General features: G+C 42.1%; 1 protein-coding gene across 1 annotated transcript in view; it reads right to left on the reverse strand.

Moving 5' to 3' along the window:
* Nucleotides 1-16,949, reverse strand: part of AKT1 (AKT serine/threonine kinase 1) — a 68,833-nt gene that overhangs the window by 25,913 nt on the left and 25,971 nt on the right. Inside the window, exon 3 of the mRNA XM_015865475.2 lies at nucleotides 6,050-6,178. Within this exon, the coding sequence (XP_015720961.1) occupies nucleotides 6,050-6,178 (129 nt within the window). The remainder of the gene's footprint in view (nucleotides 1-6,049; nucleotides 6,179-16,949) is intronic.

Here is a 16,949-nt window from a genome sequence, read left to right on the forward strand (position 1 = left end):
GCAAACAGAGAGCTGCCACCATTGTGCTCAGCCAGTTGGACACACGGCTCACAGTCTGCATCCCTGTCAGCACTCAAACAGCACCTCGAACCTCTGAGGAAATGTGGCCGCATTCAAAAATACCACATCCTTCATAAAAATGCCCCTTGGACCAGCTGAGCATGATTTATCTATTTTTAAGTAAAATAAACACATCTTCTGTTTTAAGCTTTGTAGGACATGATGAGTGCTTATCCTTCAATTTTGGGCACCTGATCAAGGGTACATAAACCAAAAAGCAACCAAAACCAATCCTGAAGAAGGCTGATTAAATGGCAGCAAAAACCAAAGCACTACAGTTTCTAGTTTTATATTAAACTAAAATCCAGAGCTAATTAAAAAGTTGTTGTTCAAGCAAACTCAAAATAAAGTGAGTGGAGGGATAATGGGAGCAGTGTTCATCCATTAATGATTCTTCCTAGCAGTTAATGAAACCACAAACTCACTATGACTTGGTCTTCAGGGCCTAAATCAAATTCCAAGTGAAAGGAAGGCACCGAAAAGACAAGGACAAATTTCTGCTTCCTGCCAGAGCTATGAACACATTCAGCAATACAGAAGCTGAGGACAGGGTACGGCCAGATTATTAATGCGGATTAACAGCTCACATTAGCAGGAATCCACTGCTATTGTTAAGCTAATTTTATTATCGCGAAAATTTAGACTGCTCAGTTTTAAATTCAAGCTCTTAATTAGCACCAAGATAAAATATTTACCACCAGTGTTTTTGGGTGCTGTATTTTGGCTATATATTTCGTGCCTCATTTGCTACTGGAATTATAAGGTTTTCAATGAGTAACTTTGCATTTTTCATGACAAGAAAATCTAATTTTTCTTTAATAGCATGTCGAGGTTACACTGCATCCTACTAAAGCACAGCAATTAGATAAGAGAAAGTTTATTAATGAGTCATGAGAAGGTTTTAGTGTGATAAACGGCACTCCTTTATTAAAAGGCTTCCACAAACCAAAGTGGTCGTGCTTCCAGAGCGCCGTATTCTGCCTTCCCGCACCTCCATCACCCTCTGCAGAACGGCCATACAACTGCAGGACCTGGAGCAGCCCAGTAAGCCCCATTCTGAGAAATTTAACTCAAGAAATCTCATTCCTGATCCAAAATCTGCCACCTCAGCTAAGCTGCTCTTCATTTGTTTTGTTCGCTGTATCTCCCACTTTTACCTGACTGCTTAACAAAAGGCTGGGACTGTCCTCTATGAACCTACACAATGCAGACACAACAGATACTGAATTTGGCTTAAGACTTACAGAGGAAAATGAGCCTATTTCTAATCTTCTGCTAATCCAGAAATACGATGTTGTAAGGAAACAAACTGAGAGGTGTTGCTTACTTTTTTAAAAGCACCTCAGAATAAATACCCTGAAGTAGTAGCATAGATACTTCAATTAACCACAAGCTCCAAACTTTAACCATTTAATTTCAGCCTAATAACCCACAGAAGATGTTGTCAGTCACAGAAGGGGACCAAATAAATACCACTGCTCTTCCCCCAGAGTCCGCACTGTTCATCGATATCTGTTAAGCCTGCTGATCCAGCAATCTTTAATGCGTACAGCAAGACGAATAATAGAGATTTGTCAGTTAATAACCACTATAATTCAAGTATGTCACATAGAAGTGTTTTGTTTAGTGAACAATATGCTGTCTAATTACCCTGCTCAATCATAACAGCACATAAGAAAAAATACAGAAGGCTTTATTTTTAACTTGCCTTACCAGTGTAAGTGCTGTACATCACAGGTTTCAAAAAGTTTGTAGCTCCCACGCTGCTGCATATGGGGAGAACCAGCTCATGGATTTTATCACTCAAGTTAGGAAGCAATGGGGCTTTTTCCTACTTCTACAACCAACTCCGTACTCTTTTTTGTAGTTGGTAAGCTAAAGAAGCACCAAAGTTGTCTCCTATTATCATGTGCAGCAAACAGGCGCCGCTGTAGCAGAGCACAGATACAGACTCCTGATTCATGGCACAAGTGAGGGTTCTGCTGTAAAAACATTCACATTTCATCTATGGGCTGATGGTCACTTACCCACTTTGATAACAGTTTTTCCTGTCAAACAGGACAGCATACATATCCTCCATTTGCAACAAATGAAATACTATAAACAGCAGCCTGTTAAAAATGATTTAAATTGCTCTAAAGAACCTCTTGATTCTTTCCTGGTGTTTGGTCTTTTAAAGTAAGTAGGACAGAGAAATTGTTCCTAACAGGAACAGACACCAAGGCATTCAAATGTAAATTACCATTCTGTGTTTGAAAGACACTTAGTATTATCCCAGTGACTTTCTAAAATGTCACAATATTTGCTTCACCAGCACTTAAGCTAAAAGGCAGATTACTTGCGATGAAAGTGTCAAACTCTGCTCCCTATATAGTGACATCACACTTTAAACCAATAATGTCAGGCATCCTTCCCATTCCCGCTTTGGTTTCTTTAAGGAAGGAGATAGAAAATAATAATAATAAAAAAAGGTAAGTTGGAAAAAAAGCAAAGATGAACAAATAAGACTTTGGAAAGTCAAAAAAGGAATACAGTGTTGAGGTGCTTTTCTATTCTAGCATCACTGAGCAGTTCCCCCCTGCCAAATCACTCAGCAAGGCCAAAGTGAGGAGGTGGGAGCCCTGAGTTACAGGACCTACATTTAGGTAGCCAGAATAGCAGCAGACTCAGAAAATGTGCCTACTGATCTGGCCATGCTGTGCCCTGTGATAAATGCCCGACTGCAGATATCCAGTCCTGTCCCAAAAGGAGTACCTACCATTGAGCAATTACATTTTCAGCTGTGCAACAAAACCACTGCAGTCCACCCTCCTTTTGGACAGACAGAGAAATAATCCCTTCTTCCTAACAGGAGCAGCCCTTCTCTTTCCATGCTGTTTTTCACAATATACTGCTCTTCTCAGCTATACGGTTTTAAGAGCTTACAACCTAATAGGCAAACATACATTGTAATGTGAGATTACAATCAGTATGAAGGCTACTTACCTAAGAGATTTACAACACAGTCTCTATTGGTTATTTACCTGCAGGGTCTCTGGAACATAACTAACTATTTAGGTAGCAGCATTTCTATTCTATTTGTCTTAGCAGTAGTGAGGAACCAGACAAAGGTATGACTCAGAAACCACAGTTAGTGATCAGGTACCATCTTTCATTTTCAGCTTGAAAAAAAAATCACTAGTAGGTAACACCTATGTAAAATAAACTACATAAGCATATCATTCAACTTCAAACATAGATTCCTGGCTGCTTTAAATGAGAAACTAAGCAGTGAAAAAACATTTTTTTTTTTTAAGCAAAGTGATTCTTTCTTTACCCCTTGGGCTCTTTAAACAAGATTTCAAAGACATATGATGAAAATCCTTGTAGGTTGAAGGGAAGAGGGCTTGAGGTAATGAAGACATTGATTGTAAAACACATAAAAAATCCTGTAAAATTCAGTACATTTTGTATTTATTGGTATCACTTTCTCCATAATTATTACTGAGGAAAGATAGAGCATTATTAGGCAATGCTACCACCTTTCACTGTTTCCTCCTGATTTCAGTATTCTCTGCTCCTCATGGCTTGATAAAACATGAATTAATATGAATTCTGCGTTACGAGTGAGAAGAGTCCCTTAGTCAGGGACAGAAAAAATAACTTCTAGTTGCAAAGCTAAAGAAAGCCAACATTATCTTATAGCAGAAGAAGGTAACATTTTTAATCAGAATCATGGGACCCCTTCCAAAGAACAGACTGACAGAGACAGCCTGCCATCTCATTAAAAAAAAAACCCACAAAAAAACTAACAACAACAAGAAAAAACTCACTCTCACTAATTAAGAGTCAGGGTTATAATGATCATGAAAAGGAAAAAAATTAAAATAAAAGGATCAATTTTTACCAAGCATTTAAGCTGAAGTCACCCCAGCTCCACTGACACAAGCCTTCTGCAGGCATCCTCTGCAGTGCAGAGCCACACTCTGGGCTGAGCATTCCTGCAGAGCTCGCTCCAATTGACTTAACTTGAACTCCATAAGTTAACTCAAGTGAAAGCACAAGGCAAGCAAGTTCAAAGGGAAGAGTTGTGGTGCAAAACAAACTCGAGTAATGCAAGTGTTGAGGGTACCTAGGAGGGAACTGTACATCAGATGCTAACAATGCTGCATGCCAGTGCCTACATGAAATATTAAATTCTGGTGAGGCAACAGCTGCTTCAGTGAGATCTACAGCACAGGAGTGACTCGTAGTGAGGAGCCCACCCCCACAAGCACCAAGGTCTTCCTGACCTGCCACTGGCTCTCCAGATAGGAGCCACTGCTAAGAACATCCTTCCACCCACCACCTCCTTGCAGTCCCACTTATGGGGGTACACCTCACTGTACAGGCATGTCTTTTTGACAACGCTCTGATACCATGGCAACAAACTTGTTTATATATAAATGCCAAGACTGACAAGCTCAATTTGCCAAAAAAAGCAACATATTTCTGCTGTGAAAATCAATTTAAGTTAACTCTTTCTAAAAGCAACTTGGACAAAGGGAAGGCAATAGATGTCCTTTATTCCTTAGCAGTGATCTGCGATAAATAATTACTGTAAGTAATGCAGTTAGCAGCAACAGAAGGGAAATGTCCTGCAGAAAGTGCATTTGGTAAAAGCCTCTGGCTACAGACCAAGTGCTGAATTAATTTATGAATTCACAGCTTTCCACCACTGTTTTTTTACCTTCTTGATCCATAAGGAGATACCCAGCTAAAGGGGAAAGCACCATGTCATTAGTGAAGTGAAAATTCTAAGACAATTCTCTCTCATTAAAATGAGACAAAATTCCCCTCTGGCGTCCTGCACTGGAGCACAACAGGCAACAGCACACCCGTTGCCTTCCATATCACCACTACCATCAGGTATATGTCACTACAAGGGGAAACGAACATTTGCAATAACGACTGGTGCTGCAGAGCCCAATTCCATACCAAAGCAGTCCAAAATAAACCTGCTCAAACTGCTCAGCCTGGAAATGCAAGGGCAGATGTGGCACTGAGGGACATGTTTTACTGAGCATGGTGGGGATGGGTTGACACTGGACCAGATGATCTTGAAGGTCTTTTCCAACCTTAACAACTCCATGGCTCTGTGACAAGATGAATAATATGCATTTCAAGCTACCCTGTAACAAGAAGGAAAGTGCTCTATGCTTCCCTCCGCAGAGCTTTGCTTCCAGTAGTCATCAGAAACAGATTACTGCTAATAACAGGTGCCACAATGATCTATTTTTAAGTAGTGAAACAAGACACAGGCAGACCATGAGAGAGGAAAGATCAAGAACAGGAGAAAATAAAGCTGGAAGTATGAAGAGAAAGGTTAAAAACATGAGCAAGAGAAGGAAACGTTCCTCAGGTTCTTCCATCACATCCTGTGCTGTGGCACCTGAGCAAAGACGGAAATGTTTGCATAGGACAGAGTGCAGAGGTTAGGAGATAATACTATTTGCAAACCTTTTTGTTGGCTCTAAAAAAAGAAAAGTGGGTTTGTTTTTAAAAAGGAAGAAAAAACGAGTGTGTTTTATTAAAACCAGAGCTTGTTCCGTGTTCTCTTATGCTACCAGTCAAATAATTTCGATTGATATTAGTGCCCCTTGCATCCAGATCTTGTGGCTGAAAAGCTCTTGCTGTGCCTGCTTGCCAAGTACCACACGCTTGGGCTCAGTTTCACCTTATAGTAACTTGCTGAATAACATACGTACAAAATAGTAACAAGTAAACCTGTTTTACTCTACAACCAGAGACTGTAAATTAGTAGAAAACTGCAAAACCCCTACAGCATCAAACCTACGCAGTCATTACTGAGAAACATGGTGTTGTTTTGCTGTGTTTGTTGTGTTTTTTTTTTAATCTAAATTAGATATATTAGTCTGGGCAGACTTGAACATTACTGATGCGGATTCCCAGGGCGATGACTGGGATGTCAGCCCCCAGACGGGATGACAGAGCACATAAAACCACTTACGAGCTACTGAGAAGTTATTTAAAGGCGATTCTCGTTGGTCAACATCTTGTGGTCGTTCCTTGTAGCCAATGAACGTCCCGTCGTTCTTTAGAAGAAAATATCGTGGCCTCCATGTTTTGATATATTCTCCTGTAAAAAACAAATGGGAAAAGAAAGACATCATCAGAAAACACCCCATAACACTGATTCACCAATCTCTCTCTGTATTATTTTTTTTAAATATTGAAACTCCAACTCCTGACACAGCAGCAGCTTTAAGAACATTCAGTTCATTCTGATACAAGCAGTGGAAAAATACAAGCACTGAGTCAGATATTTTTAGCGATGCTACCCATAAGAATGGGACTTCAACAAAAGGTAAACAGCTCTGTTTTGTTCTTCTGTCTATTCCTATTCCCATTCAAATTCTACAACATCTGCCTTAAATGCGTTTTAAATTTTTAAAAAATCGGAGCAGATGTCCTATGTATTATTTTTGCTATTGTCATTTTTCATACTGACAAGTGGAGAAATTTTTTTCATTTACATTTTGCAGTGCAAGTATTTTAAACAACAATGGGTAATTTACTAATTAGTCAACTGCTTTATCAAAGCAACAGTCATTTTTAGAACATAAAAAGATAATTCTCTGCTTACGTTACATAACATCATTCACTCCTCTCACAACATCTGAAGCATGAAACATGAGATGATATATCACAATACAAAAGGAGAAAACACTGGATGATGTATAGCCACCACAAAGAAGAAAAGAAGCATCTCTTCTGAAATACACCCCACCTTTCATTTTCAGAGAGGACATCCTTTGACCACATCATGCTACCGCTCATTTGAGTAACGCTGAGCAGATAGTAGCCAATGACTATCACAGCCATGTTCTAAACCTTCAGCAGTTGAAGAAAAGAGCTAATAAAAACCTCAAGTGAATTCTCATAGCTACTCAACTGGGCTTCAAGGATGGCAGACTGGGGTTCCATCTGTGTCTATTATGGGACTCAGTGTGCATCAGTCTCCCCTTGTGCTCCCTGCCCACGCTATTCCCAGATATTTAGGTAACATTTCTACCTAGCTGAATCACAAAAGCCTCACTCCAGGTGCTATTCAACCCACAGTACAGGCCACATTTCACCTTTGCCCACCCCACCAACAACTGATTGAGAGAAAACAAACCAAAGCTGTCACTGCAAGCCACCCACAGCTGGGCAGCAGCTGCAGCCTCCTCCCTGCAGAAGGGTTTTGTGTTTGTCTGTTTGATCAACAGCAGGGAGAGGATGAGGGAGCAGACCAGACACCAAACATCGTTCAGGTGAGCAGCAGCAGCAGGTCTGAGCACCTCCCTAGCACCAAGTGCCTGCTGTTTCACCTGCCAGTGAGCAATTCCAGCAGCAGCCAAGAGCAGAGAGAAGAAAGAGCTCCCTAAATTTACTGGCTACAGCAACCTTCTGCTTTTCTCCCAGGTGCCGCTTGCATCCTGACTGTTGCTTTCAAATGTTTAACCCTTGGTTAGGCCTTTCACTTTCTATTCCAAAGCAAGAAATGAAGATTTCTGATTTACCCTTCAAAAAATATCTATTCGCACTGATCCAACAGCACAGCCAACACAGAAAGGAGTACAAGAAATGGACACAAACCTACGCAGTATTTCTTTTAAAGACATCAGTTGCAGCTGCAAGTATTATACTGACCTAGAAGAGCTTTACAAAAATGTCTGTGTCACTGTAGGAATTTCGGAAGGACTCCCCTAGAGCATTGTCATGGCATTTATAGGCAAGGCAGTAAATGTAGAAGGTTTTGTTGTCACCTTCTTAATTCTGACCTTAATTAAAAGCTGAGAACTTTCTGGGATCAGCAGGAGATTATGAAGCCTTTCACATTTAAGTTATCAATCCAAGTCAGCCCAGATCAGTGAGATTACTCCAATCTCATTATTTTTACACCACAGATGGGACTATAAGAATAAGAAAACAGAGTGCACTTGGCCAGTACCTACTGGAGAGCTTTGCCAGGTAAGATGGTCGGGCAGGGAGCTGTTGGGACTCTGAGACATACCTGCCATATTGATGTTTTCTTCTCTTGATCTAAGCAAACCCAGAGGAGGTAGAACTTCCTTTTCCTTATTCTGAAAATAATACCTGCTTATCTTCAGTGAAATATGCACGATTTTACACCAAATCACACTCTACTGTCACAAGAGTCTCCTCCTCTCCCTTATCCTATTTGATGTTTTATTAGAGGCTTATATTTGTCTCTAATACTTTCTTACAGCTTTATTCCACTGATCTGTTTCTGTTAGAAATACATCATCTAACAGGATTAATCACATAGTCTTTAAAATGGTGTATTCCATATATTCCACACACACCACCATCTTCCACACTCACTCTTTCTGCCCCATCCCTGGAGGTGCCCAAGGCCCTGGATGGCTGGATGGGGCCCTGGGCAGCCTCATCTGGTGGGAGGCAACCAGCCCACAGCAAGGGGATGGGACTGGGTGGGCTTTTAAGGTCCCCTCCAGCCCAAACCATTCTGTGACTCTATGGTTCCACAAGTCTATCGTTTACCTTTCACTGAATGTGAAAGACCAAGCAGTTCATTAGCAATTCACAAGGACCACTCACAACTCAGACCTTCCTTCACTTACTGCTGGTTCAGTTCCCTCATCTAACTTTTTAATTTGTAAATAAGTAAATAAACTTCTTTTTCCACGTCTGGAGCTTAATGAATGCTGCAACATGGCAAGCTTACACATTATTGATTATTGCTCTTGCCAAGGACAGTATGAGGCACACTGCAGCATCTGCAGTGTACATTTGATTATGTAACAAGCTCTGAGGTTGTACTCCTGCACCTTGCAGCAGCACGACAGCGCCTTGTTTGTGACATCCCAATCAGGTTACCTGTTAATCTGATCTTATAGTCAAGTTTGAACTACCTCTCATTCTCTGCTCCAAAATTCAGATCACCAAGAAATCCACCAACAAAACATACAAAGTGAATATTCTTAAACAACTTTACATCCTTTTTATTAGCTAAATCAGCAGAAACACTACAAACTTCCTACAACCTGACCAAAAAACACCAACACCTTTTCCTTCCCCATTAAGCCGCCGTGCCTGAAGAGCGAACTGAACTGTTTCAATTTTTGTCCTGTGATTTTTGTTCCTTTTGCGGTTTTGTTTTTAAGAATAATAAAAGCAAGAAGCTGCTTGAAGTCACTTGTCACTTAGCTATGGAGTTTCTCTAGAAGAAACACAGAGTAAGCACAAGCATGTGTGGCAGATTCTATTAGACAGCACTTAATAATAATAATAATGATCCACCAAGGAAAAGTGAACAATTTACAAAGCAAAACATTTTTTTTTCCTCTGTGATTCATTGCTTGTGTAATGCCCTGGCAGAGCCTTCTTTGTTTTCAGTAACAGAATGCTAACACTGCAGAGACAGAAAAGCAAAAGCACGGGTTGTAAATCCTACATACAAAATCCTGGAATCAAACAGACTCCTCTGTAACTCGCTGCCTTTATTATTTAAAACCTTTATGTTTCGTTCTGTTTACTCAAAGCAATTCTCAAGTTGCAAAGATTCCCAAACTGTACATATCTGCCAATACACACCAAGACCGTTATAGACTGATTTCACTTTATTGCTTTGTGTCTGCCCCCACACGCTGCATATTAAAATACTTAATACACGCTCAGAATGTAAATCCACCTCATGCCAAAGAAGCTTTTCCCAGTAACACGTACTGCAGAGCACACTTACGCCTGAATATTTTGGAAAGTCAAACACAAAACTCTTCTGGTTCATGAAAAGTTAATTCTGCTGAGGATTTACAATAATGCAGGGTTAGGTTATTTTCCTCGGCTCTCCCCCCAACAGTATCTCACCGAATCTGGAGCTGTCTACCACTGATAGAGTGTCTAACATCAGAAACAGCTGCCACTCCCTGGGAAGCTTACGGGGTAAGTGGAGAATAATGAGCAGCAAGCACCAGCAGAACAAAAGAAAATCCATCTTTATTTACCAACTGCTGCATGCTTGTTGCTGCATCAAGCTCATTCAAAGCCAACACCACACCCTTTAATTCGGAACAGACTATACTTAAGAAGTCGTTGCTTATTTTTTTTAATCAACTCATACATACCAATGGTTTAAAAAGAAAATCATTAGGTTAACCAAGTCAGCATCCAATGATACCCTTGATATTTACACAAGTCCTGGACCTGCTATTAACTTTCTTATGCCCCAAAGTAACCAGAACAAGCCCAGCAACACCGAGCAAGAATGAGATCTCAGTTATATTAAGCACGTTCTATCGGGTACCGCAAATCTATGGATAAATAATGCATTCTGCGTTCTGCTTTGAGCATCAGAAGTGGCATCATTAATTACAATTAAAGGTAACACTCCAAATGTGAGGGCTTTAAGTTATGCAAGCCTCTGGTCCGTTCCCACACGCTCTGAAGACTCGCTGCATTCCTTGATGGTGCAGCACGCAGCCAGCCGAGCGAGACACAGGGCTGTGCCAACTGCGGCGCTCATGTGCCACTGGTCAGAGACACAGTGAGTCAGTTCTAAAACTTCAATGGCAGCGGAGAGTGCTCTGCACCCTGTCTGCCTAATAAGGCTTCTCTGAGGCAGATGCCAGCTTCCCTCAAGACATGAAGCTTTTGGGAGCTGCCATCTCATGCACGCCGGCATGTCTGGAAAGAGGAAGGTGGATTTACAGTTAGTTTCTGCTGGTTGAGTACATCAGTGTCCACTGACTCGCGAAGCAGCTGAAATCAAAACACGTTTTTCAAAAAGAAAGCAGGGCTCGCATTTCTCCTTTGCATTTCAGAAGCACACCCTGCCTAAACTCGGGGAGCTGATCCTGGACCGTAAATACTCGATACTAAACAACAGAGCAAGGCGAGAATGACCCCAGATGAAAACTCTGAACTGGCTTTTTATTTTTCAGATAGCAGCGCAGCCATCCATCGGGCTGTTACAGCACCCTGCCCCCACAAACTGTCAAAACAAGAGGTTTCAAAACAGCGCCAGGTTTTAGGTAGCTTTTTTTTAGGAAAGAAGGAAAGAAAAAAAAAAACCACAACAGGGTACGCTAATGTCTTTCCCAACACGCTCGCAGAGAGGAGGACCTCTGCTCTGTCTGCCTATTCAGAGGAGTACAGAAGGGGGCCAGTTCTTTGATTATTTTTTTCTTTCTTGGTCACTCTGGATGAGTTCTCAGTCCTCGCCTCCAGCGTACAGCTGCGGCCGCGTCGCCCGTGCCCTGCATCTCAATGAGGCGGTTCAGACTGCAGCCCCGGGTGCTCCCCAATGGGGAGGTCAAGCCTGAGTCAGCAGCCCGTCTGCAGCCGCCCCGGCGGGGACCCTGCCGGCACAAGGAGCTAATTCAGGGCACCGCAAATCCGCTCCCTGCTTTATGCCGAGCCGCTCCTCGTGCAGCTGGATGGCAGAGCAGTGCGGGCGGCGGGACAATGATTGACGTTGCTGCCAACAGGTTAAGAAGAAATGCCTCCTCCTCCTGCGCGGCTCCGGCTATTCTGAAGCGGCGGCTGTTTCTCACGCTCACACAAAGCTACGATATATGGCACCTGCTTCATTATCATCTCTTCGGGGAATTTGGGGAGGGAGGGGAGGAAAAGGGAGGCTGGAGGTGGGGCAAAGGGGAGCGATTCAATGTGCAGCCCGACAAAGGGAGATCTTCGCACCGCACTGAGCGTCAGCGCCTTCATAGCCAGCACGCTGCAGCTCTTCACCTGGCATCCCACATCTGTAAATTAACTTTGGAAAACAACAAATAACACCGACTTATCGTTTTTCGCAATGCTATGTGTGAGCTGGGTAGGAAAATACATGTATTTTAAGGTGCCTCAGTGTTTAGTTACACAGCAGCTCCGAAGTAAAACCGTTAATGAAAGCAAGGAATGGATGCTGTGATTGACGAAGCCAGGCCATGGGAGAGATCAAAAGTCAGATTATAGAGAAAGAAAATCAGATTGTCACCCAATGCTTTGCTCGTGGATAAGTTCCACATTCCGATTTCACCTCTCTCGAAGGCTCTGAGATCTCCACCACCACAGAAGATGGCATCTCTCTTATAAAACCACTGTATTCCAACTGGATGGTTATGTAAAACTCAAACACTGAGGTTTATCTTTTTTTTTCTGCTGAATTTCAGTTTAGAAGGTCAAAAAATGTTGGCATATTGCTTACAGCGATCAATTTAAGCAATACCAGATATTCCCAGAGGAGTGAAAGAGAATTAATCAGCATGTAAAAAAACTCCTTACTCCTACCTTTGGCACAGCTTAGTCAGGCTAGTCCTAACCTACAGCTGTCTCCAGTGGGAGAAGATGTAAATGAAGTTTCATTAAAAACAGCAGTTTTAAGGATTTGCTACAGAAATAACAGGAAGTTAGAAAGTGATTTCTGAAGCAATGCTGAAAATCTAAGGGTGAATTTCATCTCTGTTACCTTGCGATGGGAGCAAAAGGACTTTAAACTACCACAAGGTGTCCGAGGCAATTAGAGAGGTCTGTCCTGTAATAGGCTCCCAAGCAGCTACAGAATGTGAACACAACAAAACACTCCATTAACAAAGAGTAAACGCCATCATGTGTGTCTCTGCTTTTGACAGGTGCCCAACTCTCACATTTATAAATAAATAAACACGACACGGGATGTGTCAGATTCACTGAACTGAATTAAATCTGCTCGGAACAATTATTTCTCCTTAAGTAATTTTTTACCTTAACGCTGTGATGGAACATAGCAAAGCAGCTAATGAAGCTCTTAGGCTAATGAACCTCTGTGACTTTTTAAGTATCTTCCTTTATCTAAAGGAGGTTCCTCCAACTTTCCTTGAACTCAACATGAAGTTAATACAATCAACACTTCTGTAAATCAGGCTCTTAAACACGATGGATGTATTTACAAAAGGGTGTGACACAATCCTCCCAAGATGTTATGATCTCTGTGAGAATACAAAGCACAAAAACCCAACACCAAAACACACCACGCCCTGGTGTATTTGAACAAGGAAGAGCTTTTCTATACATCACCTAAAAGCTGACTTAATTACTTCATCTCTTAGCAGAAGCATCCATAACAGTGATTCCTGTACTTATCTTAAGGCATGCCTTATGTGAATGGGACATACTCAGCTGTGTTCAGCAACGTCCTCTCCAGAGACCTTTGGACAGTGCAGCTGAGGACAAAGCAAAGAAACACACACAAGCCAAAGCTCTTCCACAGGTTAAACAAAACAGGTCAAAAAGCATCAGCTCTAGCTTGAATTCCTAAGGCTGCACACACACAGCACCAGAGGAAGGCACCTCTAATTGAATAAAAACCTATTTGAGGTCTCTTCCCCCCATTCTGCCCCACTAAAATCCTCAGGTTTATGCAGGGTAAATCATTCAGATGGAGGGAGCCGGTGGGATGCAGCCGTACATGTATTGCTGCACCAAGGACTTGAGAGTTCCAGGCTGCCTCTTCCAGGCTCACATTCCTGCATCATTGTGCCATTCACAAAGCAGATCAAAACCTTGGGGAACTGCAAAGAAACGGCAGGGGAAGAAAAAAAAGAAGAAAAAAGAAAAAGCTAAAGGATGTTAGAAGAGATTTATGGCAGCAGCTTTGCTAAAACAGATGATATGGATAAACTTTAGAGGCGGTTCGAAACCAAACCAAACCCAACCACGCTCTATTTGTAAAAACTGAGCTGCTGAATGTGGACTTTCACAAATAAGCATTTTATGCAGGGTAAAATATTAACACGTCACACTGTTACCCTTTAGCTTCTGGTTTTGAGTCCTAATTTTCAACATAAATAAATACACAGAGTCATTTTAGGGCACTTACAAGGCAAACTCAAGCAGTAATGGTGTGACCATGATGTGCTTTAGGAAATTTCTTAAAAGTGCCAAGAGAAAAAACAAAAATCAGTGCAGAATTTAAAGCATTTACATGGGTAAATACTTCATAGAAAGATGCTTTAGAGCCAAACCAGGCAAATATTTCAATGACAAAAATAAGAAGCAGCAAAAGGGGAGCTGCTTTATATGGTTGGGGCTAATTTGGATTTCCTTTCTCGTTTCTTCATTAGCAAGTCTGCAAAATCCAGGAAGAACACAGCGAGAACAGGCGAGTTCTAATAAAAAGCTTCATTTATCTTGAGACGTTTAATGGCCATCAATGAAAGAATTACAAGCACTTCCCAGAAAGTAAGTTCTAATATTTGTTATCATGGCAACCTCCTGGTTTCACCTCCAAATTTAGTATTCTGAGATAACTTCCACTGAGTCATTACCCTAAACTCAGCAATGGAAGTGTCCTTCAGATAAGCAACAAGACTGCCCGGCTCAATTCAGAGGAATTCTTTAAAGTAATTTCACTGCATACTGTGAATTTATGAAAGCGACTTCAACACTGGGTAACATGAGAGTGAACGCTCCTCCAAGCTTTGGTGCTGAGCTCAGCCAAGCAACACAGGCACAGGAAACCTCGCCAAGGATTCCCCTTCTCTTAGTAAGAGCTGGCAGGGGGACAGCCTGCCCAGTACCAGGGAAATGGAGGGTGCCTACAAAGCACCCCAAAACACAGCACAGCTGCAGGAAGTGCCAGCAGCCAGAACGTACGGCCACAGAAACATGCCTGCTCACCCAGCCTTCAAGTTCCACTTGTCACTGCTAAACAGTCTTGTCACCACATGGGTGAGAGAAACCAAGGAATGTAAGGGCAGGAAGAGATCTCCAGGGACCAGCTTGGTGCCTGGACTGAGATGTGCCATCACTGTGACACAGAGTGCATTCAACCCTGCTGCTGCACCAGAGTCAGACACATTTCTGTCACCTACAAAACTATCAGAATTATTTTAATTTATGACACGCAGCAAAAACATTGAGTTTAAGTATAACAAACAAGCAAAATTCCTGGTGGATTTCAGTGGTACCACAATTTACTGCTCTAATATCAAAGTGTATTAATACAAGCATGATTACTTATTTCTGAACTCCAAAATCATCCATTCTAATAAACTCATCATAGCGTTCCCTAGCAGCTCTAAGCAAGGTGTGCTCCATCCATTCATGTGAAAATCTGTTTCTTACAGAAAGAGGAATGAAAAATAACTGACGAAGCTGAATAAGGACCCACCTACCTTGATAGCATTGCCATGAATTAATTTTCATATTGCAGCAGCTTCTTGGTATGTTAAAGCCACTGTTCATTAAATACAAGCAGCAAAAATAGAAGGCATACACCCACAAAAGCAAAAAAAGTAGATGGGCATAGGAAGATGAGAGCATGAGTGGTGCTTCCCAGCCTGTAGTGCCCTACCCTGTCGTGTTGGGAACATGTGGCTAAAATTCCAGATGTCAGTTTTGATACTAAAGAACAGAAACAAAGCAAAAACTAAGACAGTCCCTTGCCTGGCTGGGTTCAGCTACCTCTGAAGTTTGTTGAACTTGCAAAAACTACAGCAGCTGTCCAGGAGAGTTAGAAACCCATATATTAATGGTGAGAATACTAGAGAGAAATTAAGCTTCAAACTTACATAAAAATGAAAAACCTAAAGGTCACCTGGGGTAGCATTCCTGAAGAAGGTCATGTGGGGCAATGTTCATGCCTCAGGGAATTCTGCAGTGGACGGAACAGGCACGTGTGCAGCAAAGCCCACGTGCAAACCCCACTTTGTAGCTTGCTGCTTAGCGCATGCTTTGGATGCAGCATTTCCTTCCTCTAGTTCCTGATCTGATGCCACACCTTGTGCGGCAGCTGCTGGGGGCTCCTCCACTCTGCAGGGGTCAAGCTGAGCAAAGCCACCTTGGAAAAGCTGCTGCCAGCAAGGTGGGAGGGGATCTGGAGAAAGAGAGGACAGAGGGCAGCTGCAGAGAGGGGCACAGATGAACCAAGCCCCATCTGCTGTGGCTGAAGCCTGCTGCATCTAAGATACTGAAAAAGGGATGTGCTGCATGCTTCCAGCACTGGGTCTCTGTAGACAGGGTGATGGTAATGGGCTGCAGATAGGGAAGCGGCACACGGAGTGGGCAGGGTCTGCCCAGCCCATAGGTAGAGTATTGCTCCTTGTTCAGAACCTCATTCTTGAAACACAGCCAAATCCAACGCAAACCACTCTAAGCAGCAGCACTACATCCTTTATTACACACATACACACAGGTACGTTAAACAGAGCTGGCGCAGAGCCTGTTTGGGAGCACATAACATCACTGCAATGACCCTGCTCTTTCACAGGCAAGCAGTGCCAATTCCTGCAGAAGAAACGCCAAGGTCAAGCTGACCATGAAGCCTCAGCTCTCCGTTTTGGGATGCTGTAAAGCTGAGATTATTCCCAACCTCATGTTTTACTGCATTTACTCCCCACCACCACTGCTTCTGCAATGATGATTTAAAAAATTAAGACTAAGATTATAATTCCAATATCAAACAGAAGACAAAAAAAAGTTTCCAAAAAGCAACCACAGAACATTTGCAGTAGTTAACCTGCAATCTTCATTCATTCATTGATTTTTATAGCGGGCAGAGCTTCTTGCAAATCATGATTTACTAAACAAAGCCACCTTTGGGCACAAAAACTGGAAGCTACTGGTAACATGGGCACTATGGTTAGGCTGCAGTTGGACTTGATGATCTTCATGGTCTTTTCCAACCTGGGTAATTCTATGATTCTATGAAAATAAAACAAACAAAACAAAACAAAAGGATCCGCATGAAAAGTGGTGCATGGATATCATTCTGAGTAATAAAACTGCAGTTCATCTATGAAATTACCAAAGCACACAGTTCACCACTAGGTCACTATTCTTAGATCACCCAGTTTTCCTCCTTCACCAGAGAATCCCAATTTCCTACTGTCTTTTCCAAAAGAACA

This window comes from Coturnix japonica, chromosome 5, assembly GCF_001577835.2.
Source record: "Coturnix japonica isolate 7356 chromosome 5, Coturnix japonica 2.1, whole genome shotgun sequence".
In the NCBI taxonomy this organism is placed as follows: Eukaryota; Metazoa; Chordata; class Aves; order Galliformes; family Phasianidae; genus Coturnix; species Coturnix japonica.